Genomic DNA, 12,883 nt, shown 5'->3' with positions numbered 1-12,883 from the left:
GACTGCCGAGTGGCTTGACCTCGTGAGCCCACCCCCACCCAGTGCTGGCACCTGGGTCCTGGCAGTGCAGCCCCCCCCACCCCCCCGCTCACCTTTGATGGTCAGGATGACAGCCCCCACCACCATGATGAGCGTTTGCAGGGCGTCCGTGTAGATCACAGCAGCCAGACCCCCTGCGGGTAGAAACCACGGAGCTCGAGCGGGGAGGGGCAGCAGCTCCACGACACGTGTCCCCCTGCCCTCTCAGGTGCGTCAGCTGTGGGGCCAATCGGCTGGGTCGGCAGCGCCAGCTCCACGGCTCCACTGGCCAGGCTGTGGGGGGAGGGGGCCCCCGCCTCCCGCTCACGCCCCCCCCCAGCCCCCCACGCATCTGCCCCGCCGCAGGGATGGCCGGGCCGGCTGGCGGTCAGGTCCCCTGTGTGCGGGGTCCCCCGGGGCGCCGTACCTGCGATGGTGTACAGGGCTGTGATGACGAGCATGAGGATGGTGGAGAGGTAGAAGTTCCAGCCCAGGCAAATGTGCACGAAGAGTGCCCCCGCATACAGGTCGATCTGGGCAATGGGAGAGGAACTTGTGCGGAGGCTCGAGGGGAACCGCAGGAGCCAGGGCACCGCTCGCGCGCTGTGTGGCCTCGGTGCCCCGTGGACAAGGCGGGAGAGACGCCCCCGCCCCCCCCACCGCCGCCGGCACTGTCGTGAGGGTGGGAGGAGGTCCTGGATGTGGACAAGCGGTGTGCAGGGGATGTTGCTAATGTTAATAAAGTCCTAAGTGGCCCATGTCCACCGAGGAGCAGTGTTGTCATTGAGTCTGGCCCCTGCTGGGGGGGTGGGGGGAGGGATGGGAAAGGAGGGGTCCAGGAGGGCTTCCTGAGGGAGGCTCAAGAAGACCAATGGGCCTCAGGAAACAGGTCTGCAGTCCAGTATCCGTCTGGGTGTGCCCCCTATTCTCTGCTCCCCATTAGACAGGGGGCCCTGAAAAGAGACCAGATGTGTTCTGGGTGGGGGGGCAGGCTGGGGAACAGACAGGCAGTCTTGCTTACTGCCCTCCGGTGGGGCTGCACCCGAAGCCAGGACCATGTCTCAGGCCCAGGCTGGTCCCCAGGGGCTGGACTGGATCCAGCAGCTGTCATCCCAGACCCCGGGGCGGCATATGGGGCTGGAGTCCTCGTCCTGGGGTGAGCCTTAACAACCCTAATTCTAACACCACCCCCACCTGTATTGTGGGAGCCCAGGGAAGGAGGGCAGGACTCTGTCCTGTGGGACCTAGGGGCCGGGCAAGGGGCTCCACCCTGCTGAGTTTCCCGATCTGCCTTTCTGGGCCTGCTCAGTGGACGGGAGATGACCTGAATGAAATACAGCCTTTGGGGCTGATGGGCTCCTGACAAGGCTGGGCAAGGCCAGTGGGTCAGCCGAGCCTGTGTATATGGGGGACCGCTCAGCACAAGGCCCAGGGGGCACAGGCCCCTTCAAGCTACAGCGCCTGGCCCACCATAGAGCCGAGCAGCACTGCTCAGTCGGCTTGTGAACCCCCTGATTCCAAAGCCTGCATTCCCTGTACCTCTCCCTCCAGGCTCCCCCTTTACCCTCTCTTGGAGAGATCAGCCAGTGTGGACTCTGACAAGGTGCCTTCAGGAGAACAGCGGCCCCTCACTCTAGCTGTTGGCTTTGGTGGTATGAGTGTGTGTGAGAGTGTGTGTGTCTGTGTGTGTGTGTGTGCACGCACGCGTATGCACGTGAGTGTGTTGGGGAGAGTGTGTCTACCTCCGGCCCAAGGAGAGAAGCCCAGGGTTCTGAACGTCAGAGCAGGAAGGACTCTTCAAGCCCCCTGCCCCATCAGACCAGAGGAGAAACTGAGGCCCGGGGAGGCGAGGGACTTCCCTGAGGCCAGGCCTCCACGGGTATCAGAGATTGGAGCTGCCAGGAGAAGAGGAACAGGAAGTCTCTGGAAGGAAGCAGCCCCTCCCCCGGCCCGCTCCTCCTCCAGCCGGCACTCAGGACCCCTCCCTGGACCGAGGCTGCCCTCAGAGCTCAGCCCTGATCTGCGTGGCTGGCCTTCAGGCCCCGGCCACCCATCTCTCCCCGCCCAGGTGACTCTGGTCACACCAGCCTGGTCTCCTTTGCACACCCCGCACTTCGCTGCCTCCGGGCCTTGGCTGGCCAGGTCCCCGTGCCCTGGAGCTGCCCTGTCTGCACTCCCCATCTTCCAGAAATGTCTTCCCGGATACTGCTCCCCTAACCTCTCCTCCTCGGGGACTTCCTTCCATGGCAGTGGGCCCCAAGGAGGGACGAGGACTTAGACCGGTGTCAGGAGCAGCACAGGCAAAGGTGTGGACGTGGAACTTGGGCTGCACTCTTCCCTCCGGAACCTTGCGGAGCGTGCAGGAAAGATTTGCCGCTGCAGCGAAGATGAGGTTGCCTGCAGGCTCCCGGGGAGTCCCAGCGAGGAACTTGCGACGGCACCCAGTCTGACCTCTCCTACAGCCGGAGCCCTAGCTTCTGTGGGCTCAGGAGAGCTGCGGCCTGGTACAAGCTAAGAGCCCTAAACCCAGAGCCACACGGGCCGGGTCTGTGTCCCTGTTCGGCTGTGTCCTGGCCACGTGGCTTTGAGCAGGTCACCTCACCTCCTGAGCCTCAGTGGCCCTCATCTGGAAAATGGGGAAGTGGGTGCGGAGAGACAGGGCACGGTTGCAGGCCCAGCCTCCTCCATCCCCCTGCCCTCGGGGAGGTTGGGGGGAAGGGCGGGCAGGACCTCCAAGGGAGCCTGTCCTGCCCCCAAACCTTGCCCATCTCCATCGAGGCCATCACTGTCCCTTCAGGGCTCCAGAAACTTCTCACCTTTGCCACACTCGCTGCACCTGACCCACTGGCCAGGGCTGTCTCCAAAATACTCCCACGTCCGCTGTCCCCACCCCCTGCCCCATCCCTTTGGAAGCCCCTCACTGGCCCCTCCTGCACCCGGCTTGTCCAGAGGAAAATCAAGTTCTCTGCATTTCCACAGCACACAGAATAAGATCCAGCGAGCCAGGTCCACAGGCCCTGTGCCACCCGGCAGGCAGCCCCCTCCCATCCCCTTCCACACTCACCCCTCTCCGAGCTATGCAGCTCCCTGCACTCTAGCCTCACCCCTTCCTTCTGCTGCTGCAAACCTGGCATTTTCAACGCAGACCACTCTCTCCGAAGGGAGGCTGATCTCTGCTCTTGCTGTCATCATTCCAGAATTCAGCCCCGCCTTTGCCTCTTTCACCACACTTTGCTACTATGACTTTATTGGCCTGTGTACTTCTCTGTCTGGAACATTACACTCCCTGCAAGTGAGGAATGTGTTTATCACCCAGGGCTCGCCCAGGGCCTGGCACACAGTAGGTGCTCAAATAGCTACGTTTACATAAGTATACCAGGGCTTGGCACAGCAGAGCCCACAGACCAAATCCAGTCACACGCATTGGTATTGTGTTTCTCACTCCAGCAGCAAAGTCGAGTAACGGCTATGTCTCCTGCAAAGCCCCAAATACTGACTTTCTGGCCCTTCCCGGAAGGAATTAGCTGGCCCCTGGCATGTTTTTTCCTTCAGTCCCATGAGGTATGCCAGGCACATAGGAGTGCCGTAGACACATCAATGAGGAGAGAGAAGAAATGGGGGAGAGAGACAACAGACATTCTAAGTAAATTATTCAGCATACCGGAAGATAGTGCAAGTATGAAAAAGAGGGAAAGCAGGGAGGGGCAGGCCTCACTGAGAAGGTGAAATCTGAAAGACTTGACAGAGATGAGGATGTGAACCATGTGAATATCTGGGGGAAAAAGTTCCAGGAAGAGAACAGAGCAAGTGCAAAGGCCCTGGGGCAGGATCACGCCTGGTATGTTCATGGATGTGCAAGGGGGCCAGTGTGGCTGGAATGATGTGTGTGACAAGAGGAGAGGTACGGGAGAGGTTGGCAAGGTGGTAGGGGCCACATCTTGGAGGATCTTGTAGGCCACAGTTGGCCTTCGTTCCACGTGACCTAGGGTATTGTGCCACGTTTCCCTATTTTCCAGAGGTTAAATGACTAGCCCAGAGCCACGTAGTAATGAGGCTCAGTGGCCCCTGTCCCCATCTGAGGGTCAGGGCGGTAGCGTCTGCACCCTGCCATCGAATGTTCTCTCGGCACACCAGTGTCCCCGCCTGAGGGATGGGAGCAGGTGAGCCCAGTGGTCTCTGTCCGGACAGACTGCAACTGGGACGGGTGCTGAATGTGCAGACAGCCGGGGCATTCCCAGTGCTCGGCCCGGTGCGGTCAGGGCCTCTGGGGGCCAGCTGGGCTCACGCACTTCAAAGAGTCCCAGCCCAAAGCCATCAGCCAGGGCGGCCCCAGTCCTGCCCAAACCAAGCCAAGCAATTAGCGTTCCTCTTGGCTTCCTCCGGCGACCCGGTCTTGGCTCCGGAGCCCCAGCCGTGATGTCAGTGGGCTGGTTTCCATTTTATAGGAGGGTCAGTCGAGTCATCCTCTATCACAGTGAGGAGTTTGCAATGTCAAGTCCCGGCTGTTTCAGTGCAACAGAGCCGAGGTTGCGGCCCCGGGCGGGGAGGCAGAGGCCTGGGTTCTAACCGTGCTCTCCACCTGAGCAAGTCAAGGTCGCTCTCTAGGTCTCGATTGTCTCATCTGTAAACTGGGCTTGCAGGATGAGATCTCTGTTAGGACGTCGCCTCCTAAGGCTCAGTCCTTCTGGAGTCCTACCCACCCCACCCCTGAGTGAGATGCGACTCTACTGCAGACATATAGCAGCATGAAGCTGGGGGGGGCGGGTAGGAGAACCCCACCCCCGTGCACACAGGTTGGCCCCGTGGGGCCCCACCGGGCACTCCCCACTCTGCTTCTCTCCCCTCCAGTCCACCCACTGAGAGGTGCCAGAGGTACAAACGCAGAGCTATCTGTGTCAGTCCCCTGCTTCGAGCCCCTAGGGTCCCTTGGGTCCTTCGGCCCCTTATGATCAGAACCCGGCAGCCTCATCCCCCACTGCAGCCCTCGAGGCCAGGAGTGGGAAACTAGCAGCCCAAGAGCGCTTCCACAGCCTCACCGCCCCCTCACAGATGACCTGCCCTCTTTACGAACAAGGAAACGGAGGCTCCGGGTCTTGTCGGGGTGCACCCAGCCAGAAGCAGGCCGATGTAGGACTCGGGCCCTGGTCCCCACCTCCCGAGTCCCTCCAGAAGCTGGGGCTGAAGTGGGCTGGATGGCCTCGGGGGTCAAGGGCAGGGTGCCCATGGGCTCAGGAGTGAGAGCCAGAAGACCTGGTATTGCCAAGAAGTCACCAGGAAGCTTGGGACAAGTTACTTCCCCGCCCTGGGCCTCAGTTTCCCTGTGAAATCAGGGGCTCTGACAAGATGAGCCCTAAGAGAGGCTTGACTGACATTCGAGGGGTGCTTTCTGCTCTTACCCTCCCAGGGGGACCAAGCCCAGGCCCCCAAGGGAAAGAGGCCTGGAGCGCCCACGAGGTCGGCACCCCAATAACAGGAGGGTGCCGCCAGGGGTCAGCTTTGCGAAGGAGCTGACCAGCCACAGGATGGGCTCCCAGTGGCTTCTGAACCACCAGTGACCGTGCATGTTCTCAGCGCCCCCTAGTGGGCATTCGTGGCTCACCTCCGCGCTGGCCCAGAAAGACAGCCAGGCTGACCCCCACCCCCACCGGTGACCTCTCATAGCGAGAACCCCTAACACCCTCATATCTAGGCCCCAACGATGCCAGCTGCCAAACCGACATTCTGGAAGCCCTGGTCCAGCTACCCCAGGTTCACCGTGTGAGCAATGATTGTCCCTCTCTGGGCCTCAGTTTCCCCAGCTGTTGAACAAGAGACAGACGACAGGATAACAGGTCTGTGTGAGGGGCCCCCAGAGCAGGGATGATTCCAGGCTGTGCTGGCTGGACGCTGGGAGTGGGGCGGGGGGGCGCGCAACTCACCGATATCTTGGTGAAGACAGACAGCATCAGGGACAGGACAGACAGGTACGTGCGAATCCGCTGGCCTCCGTAGCGCTTCTGAATGTATTCAGGCATGGTGACAATCTGGGGGAGACACGGGGGCACCCGGAGCTGCTCAAGGACAAGGCCACGCCCACTTATTACCGTCCCAGAACCTAGGGCTGTGACTAGGGAGAGAGGGACAAGTTTGGATGAGCCATTGACACAGCTGAATGGGGAAGGTGGCCGAGATGGTCGGAGAGAGATCCAGCAAGTGGGAGTCACTGGGGGGTCGTGACTGCCCAGCTGGGCCCGAGGGAGTGGGCAGAGTCGGGGACAGCATCGCCCAGGTGTGCCGCCCATGTGCCTGAGTAGACGGAGCATCATCCCCCAGATGCAGCAGGCAGGGGCAGTAGAGACCAGCAAAGCCCCCAGGCCGAGGTCCCTGGGGACCTGTCTTCATGAGTTATAGGCACACTAGTCGGACGAATAACCCAGCCCAGAGAGTGGTGGGTTCGCTCACCAACTTGTGAGCAAAGGCGGGGTTCCCGCTCATCAGCACCACCAAGCCGGACCAAGGCCCTGGCCCAGGTGAGGCCACCCTGGGGCCCCGGGAGTGGACTCACCTCCGAGGAGATGTAGATGGGCACGAACACCCAAGCCAGGGCCAGCAGCACATACGTAGCCTGAGGGGGACAGAGGCTGAGTGAGGACAGCAGGTGCAGCTCCCCCCAACCCCGCCCTAGAGACATAGCCGGGACCAGCGGTCTGGAGGCCCAGCTTGCCAGGAGAAGCTGAAGTGGCCTCATGCCCTCTCTGCGCGTCTGTACACTGATGGCCCCTGGCCAAGGCTAACAGTTCTCCTCCTGCTGGCCTATCCAGCGCTTTGGCATTCTGGAGACCAACCTTTCCCAGGAATACCACCCATCTAGACACTGGCCGCCCAGAGTTGCTGAGAGCTGCCCCTTGGGCCGAGGGCAGACTCCAGTGGAGGCCCACCCAGCTCCTGTAAGGCCTGCTGCACCCTCCCGCAGCCTCACCCGCCCCTGCCCGCCGGCAGCTCACATTCCACTCGAAGCCCGCTACGGCCAGGCCCCCGGCTGCACCCGAGCCCGCCAGTCCAATAAAGAGGCCCGAGCCCTCGCTGCTGGCGAAGAGAGAGGCTCCAATCTGGAGGACAGAGAGGAAAAGGGATCAGCGGCAGGCTCCCCCTGCCAGACTCCAAAGCCCCCACCCTTCACGCAATTCCCAGCACCCCGTCCCGACAGTCCCAACTTGGGGACGCCCTTCCAGCTTCACCCTGCCGCCTCACTGCCTGCCTGGGGCATCCCTCATCCTCAGGGATGAGCCCCGAGCCGGCACCTGCGCCGGGGGTCAGACGCAGCTCCCCCCCCACCACCCACAGAAGGAGGAGCCGGGGGTGTCAGCACTCACCGGCCACCAGGTCATGTCCCGGCCCGCCAGGAAGTAGCCTCTCACCGTGTTCCTGCTCGCCCGGCATGAGGACTGCAAGAGCAGAGGCAGAAATTGGAACCTCGCACACACTGCAGGGAACGTAAAATGGTGCCCCCCTCCCCCACGGTGGAAAACAGTCTTCGGGCCCCTCGAAGACTTCCACGTTCAACGTTCAGTCCCCTACGCGATGACCCAGCATTCCACTCCAACCTCCCGGAGAACTGGAAACAGGTGTTCAAAACAAGGCTTGTCCCTGGAAGCTAAGAGCAACACTGTTCCCAGCAGCCCAGTGGTGGAAACAGCCCAGATACCCAGCACCGGACAAATGGACAAAATGGGGTCTATCCACACAACGGAGGATTACCCAACCACAGGATGGAATGAGGTTCTGACACTTGCTATGACACGGGTGGCTCTGGGGAACATTCTGCTAAGTGAAAGGAGTCAGACACAAAAGGCCACATATTGTATGAGTCCATGGATATGAAATGTCCAGAACAGGTGAATCCATAGAGGCAGAAAGTACAGTAGTGGTTTCTAGGGGCTGGGGAGAGGGGGGTAGGAGGAAGGACTATTAATAGGTATGGGGTTCCTTTTGGGATGATGAAAGGTTTTGGAACCAGATAAAGGTAATGGTTGCACGACACTGTGAATGTACTAAATACCACTGAATTATACACTTTAACATGGCTTAAGTAGGCTCCCTGTCCAACGTGGGGCTTGAACTCACGACCCTGAGATCAAGAGTCGCAGGTTCTACTGACTGAGCCAGCCAGGCGCCCCTAAGCGGAGATTTTTGCCTCTTGGTGAGGACTTTGAGCCAAGGATTCTGAGAACGCTTTGACCTTTGATTTCTTCTCATATTTTAAAGATTTTATTTATTTATTTGAGGTGGGGAGGGGCAGAGGCAGAGTGAGAGAGAGAATCCCAAGCAAACTCCCCGCTGAGCATAGAGCCCGACCCGGGGCTCGATCCCACGACGCTGAGATCATGACTTGAGCCAAAATCAAGAGCCAGAGGCTTAGCCAACTGAGCCACCCAGGTGCCCCTCTTACTTTGAATATTTTAATCTCTGATACATTTCCAAGAACTATCACTCAAGTATTCCTGCATACGTTTTGTTTTGGGGGGAGCATGGAATTTTGTGCTCTGTAATATAATTTTAAAAATCTGAAATCAAAATGCCTGGGGGCAAATCCTGGCTCCTCTGTTTCCTAGCCATGTGACCTTGGGCAAGTTACTTCGCCAATGTACCCTTGGTTTCCTCATCTATGATGTGGGCCTAAGAAAAGTCCCTCATAGGCTTCTGTGAAGTTTAATGAGTTAATACGCATAACACTCTGACAAAGTGCCTGGTACCTAGTACGTGTCTGATAAGGGTCAATGATTATATGGATTTTTTTTTGATTATATGGATTTTTCAAGACCTCACTTAGTGCTGTCTGGACAGGAGAAAATGAAAAGACGTGACCTTGAGAGCAGGAGAAATTTGAAAAGAAGGACACAGCAGGTGTATTCAGATATATATTTTGTATTCTTTTTTCGCAACATACACATCCTAACATAAGGCTGGATCACACGATCTCAATCAATACATAGGCCTCTTTCTACCTGACTTTAATTTCACACACACACACACACACACACACACACACACACACACACACACACCATCATATTCAAGATGATTCACCTGAAAATGTCTGGATCTGCCACCCAAAGCTTTTGATATGAGTCCTGCTTGCCTCTCCTGCCTGAGTTCCCAACCCTTTCTGTGAGCTGTGATCCAGCCAACATTGAATGCAGTACTGTCTGAAAGCTCTCATGGTCTTGGCCAGGATGGCCACATCCAGCTGTGTAGGCTGTGCACTGTGCAACTTCCAGAGCAGCTCTGTTCTTACCCTGTGGTTTTTCCTAACATGTCTTCTCATCTTTTGAGGATATGGTAGGCATTGCCAATTGCCTCCTTCTTGCCCTTTCCCTTCCTCAAGGGGTCTCATCTTTCCTAGCAAGTGGCTTGAGTGGTCCCGATGGGGTCTCCCGCTCCAGGAGTCCTGACCCACCTAAGCCACGGAGGCTATCACATTCTTTAGCTGTCACACCTGGTTCAGGGCAGTCGTGGCCTTAGGCTGGGATCACTCCTGGCCTCCCAGGAGGTGAGGAGGAAGCCAGGGTTCTCGGGACACTGGCAGCCATGTGCACCTAGTTAATATTTACTGAGGGCCGCTCGGCAGCAGAGTTGGTTCCAAGTGCTTTACCTGTATGAAGTGTTTAGCCCCATGAAGTAGGTACTATGATCATCCTCATATTACCAATGAGGAAACCAAGGCTTCCAGAGATGAAAGTGGCTAGTAAGTGATGGAGTCAGGATTTGAACCCAGACTAATCAGGGCATCTCACCTTCATGTGGGAAACTGGGCTCAGGACAATGCCACACAGGGGTGGAGGCTGAGAAAGCCAAAGTAAATTCGCACCGATAGCCTTGATGACACTGTGAACCCCTGGATCCAACTGTACCTGAAGCCTCCTCTATTGTTGGACCGTTCAGGACGGACGTCATTACATTTCCTTCATTGTTCGAGCTCATCTGATCTAGGTTTTCTGTCACTTGTTAACAGATACCCTAATAGATGCAAAGGCTCAGCTCAAGGTCCTTCGTCCAGGAACACCTCCTTAAAGGCCCTCCCCTGGGTTCTCCTAACCCCACCGTCAGAACACCTTTGCAGGTGCACCTGTCCAACCCAGCTTGTCCCGTCTGCATTTGGGGGATGAACAGCTGAATCTGATCCCTGTGCGATCCAGCTCCAGCACACTCCTCGTCTGGCTCTGTTCTTTGCTGCCTACACTCACAGCCATCCGGCCATCAGCATCGTGCTGGGCCAGCATGGCCTGCTTGGAGGGCCAGGCCAGAACTCCCACAAACCCCCTGCCCGCGGCACCAGCCTGCAAGGAAAGGGTAAGCTGGGAGAGGTGAGTGCCGGGCAGCGAGGCTAACGGGCCCCAGTCACCGGGTGGCCTGGCCTCGGGTGGCCAAAACAGTTTCTTAGATGCGCGCTTCCAACGAAATCCCCCACCTGCTCCTCTTCCCTCTTCAGATCTTGCTGACCTCCAGCCTCTGGCTCTCACCTCACCTCACCCAGAAAGCCTCCATTGCGGGTGTCCCCTCCTCTGACTTCCCAGCCAGCAACTCTCCCAGAAACGTGCTACGGTTGGCAACAGATTTTCACACCCACGGGCCTCCTGTGCTCCTTGGAACCGCCAGGAGCAGTGGGCTGCCCAGATCCGCGTTGTGTGTTTGAGGAGCCATGCCCAGAGAGGTTAAGTGACTTACTCCAAGTCCACAGAGTGGGGACCAGCTCTGAACGGCTTGTGGTTTACGATTCCATCACCGAAGAATCAATTCCAATTACTGTTGTTGCTGCCACCCGCACCCCCAGCAACCCCAGCACCCCCCACTCCCACCAGCATCAGCAACCCCCCAGCACCCCCACCAACACCAGGACCACTCGACCCATTCCTGCTATGGAACCAAGAGCAGCGGCAGGGTCCGTGCCCCGTGTGGGCACCTCAGGGAGGAGAACGCCTCTGACTCAGGCACTCGGGGCTTGGGATGAAGTAGGTGGTGTGTCTGCCTTATAGATCGAGAGCCCCAAGGCCTAGAATGCTGAGCGACTTCCTAGAATGCCAGAGCTGGGAATGTGACCAGTCTCCTGCCTCTGGCCCTGGGGGCTTAAATCAGGATACTCATTCTCCCCCAGTAGATGGAGCCCTCTATGTATCACGTCTCAGGGATGCTGTTCCGGGGACCTCTGGGGACAAGGCGGAGGAGCCTGACCTCTGCAAACCCAAAGCTGGCTTTTCTGCTCACCTCCCTACCAGGAAGGCCTCCGAGGTTAGCATTATGAGTAGACGGGAGGAACGCCTCCCCTGTGGGCAGGGACCCAGGGTTCACTGCAGAAGTCCCAGCCCGCAGAGCACTGGGGTTCATCCGTAAACGGGGCTGGCCTCTGCCCTGTGGCTATGGGGGCCAGGTGATGAGCACAGGGCCTGCCTAGGAGGGACCTCACTGCCGCTGGAGTCTGTTGACAGCCTAAATCGCGTCTTTTTCTTATCCAAAGTGAGAGAAACTGGCTTAGGAACTAGGCAGAGGCGGGCGGACAAGGAGCTTTGCAAAATAAAGATCCCCGGGCTCTGTGTGCACCCCTCTTCTCCGGATTCTGACCCAGCAGGTGTTGGGGGCAGCTGGGCAGACGTTCACCCCACGAGCCCATCTGACACGGAGGAGACAGAGGCCAGGAAGAAGATGAGCCGCGCTGGGCCCCCAGCTTGTCGGCCGCGCAAAAGCCCAGTGAGCTTCCCCCCAGGCCTGCCCATTAGAGAGGTCTTCCTCTTCCTCCTTTGTAGCCTGAGCAGCTACTGCCCAAAGACAAAGGGGCTTGGTCAAGGTCTCGGACAAATCCACCCCAGGGCTGGGAGGAGGACCCCAGCGGACATCGGGCCTCCCTCCAGGGGAGACGAAACAGGGCAGCCCGGTTCCCACACCCCAGTGCCCATCCCGGCTGGCCACCCACCGCGGGCCTCTCACCCATATGCCCACGGCCACGTTCAGGGCGAAATACACAGTGATGATGATGATGTCGGTCACGCTCAGCTGCGGCCCGGGAGCGTGGGGGTCGCCGGTGGAGTTGTCCGCCACCATCCTGCAGCAGGCACCGGCTCTGAGCAAGAGGAACTGAGGGCCGAACCAGGTCGGAAAGGGCTTCCTGGCAGACCATAAATTGATCATTAAACCGAGCGCGATGGTGGCATCTCCAGCCCACAAGGTGGCCGCGTGCAGGGCAACGGCTTCCAAGGGCAGCTCGGGTGTCCCCCACCCCCCCAGGGGGAAGCAAATCCTGACCGTGAGGATGGGGGCAGAGCTGGAAGGGGCTTGGAGGAGGGCAACCTCCCTAAACTCAGAGGAGGTTTGGGAAAAATAAAAGGAGTTTAGGGGGCGCCTGGCTGGCTCAGTCGGTAGAACATGCAACTCTTGATCTCAGGGTTGCGAGTTTGAGCCCCACGTTGGGTGTGGAGCCTACTTTAAATAAACCAATAATATCATAAATAAAAGGAGTTGCATGCGTCCAAAGACAACCAGAATAGTCCCAGAAAGGGCTCAGTTACCTGATGTGTGGCTCGACCTATATTTAATTTGTATAAGAAGCATGGAGGGTTGGGGACAGATGCCTCACTTCTGGGGACACCACTGTGGCGAGCAACCATGTCTTGTGGCCATCGAGCCATGAGTGGACCGAGAGGGACTTGGGACAGTGGCTCTTGCCTCACGTGGCTCACTTCCAGCCACGACTGTCCCAGCCCCAGAACATCCCAGTATTGGACCATAAGGTCTGTTGCCAAATGTTCTGCTTTCTTTTTCTAAACCAGTTGAAACAATCCCAAGCCCCTCGTTTGACCATCTGTTCGGGTCCCCGTGGTCTCCTCAGGACATCCAC

At 58.3% G+C, this 12,883-nt stretch overlaps 1 protein-coding gene across 4 annotated transcripts in view; it reads right to left on the bottom strand.

Annotated features, from left to right (window-relative positions):
• Positions 1–12,105, bottom strand: part of SLC5A10 (solute carrier family 5 member 10) — a 57,628-nt gene extending 45,523 nt beyond the window's left edge. For 2 of the 4 annotated variants that reach the window (XM_028089502.2, XM_028089504.2), the window contains exons 1-6: positions 7,371–7,400; positions 7,002–7,106; positions 6,563–6,622; positions 5,937–6,041; positions 446–551; positions 93–173 (exon numbers count right to left, since the gene is read on the bottom strand). In XM_028089502.2, the coding sequence (XP_027945303.1) occupies positions 93–173; positions 446–551; positions 5,937–6,041; positions 6,563–6,622; positions 7,002–7,106; positions 7,371–7,385 (472 nt within the window). In that variant the 5' untranslated portion in view covers positions 7,386–7,400. Of the gene's footprint in view, positions 1–92; positions 174–445; positions 552–5,936; positions 6,042–6,562; positions 6,623–7,001; positions 7,107–7,370; positions 7,443–11,976 lie in introns of those variants that run through there. The other 2 variants (XM_088027938.1, XM_028089503.2) reach the window with 2 other exon arrangements.
• Between the last annotated feature and the right edge of the window lie 778 nt (positions 12,106–12,883).

This window comes from Eumetopias jubatus, unplaced genomic scaffold, assembly GCF_037043125.1.
Source record: "Eumetopias jubatus isolate StellerSeaLion01/CBP00866 unplaced genomic scaffold, mEumJub1_p1.0 scaffold_10, whole genome shotgun sequence".
Taxonomy (NCBI): Eukaryota; Metazoa; Chordata; class Mammalia; order Carnivora; family Otariidae; genus Eumetopias; species Eumetopias jubatus.
The sequence above is the reverse complement of the archived record's forward strand: the minus strand, read 5'-3'. Positions and strand labels throughout refer to the sequence as shown.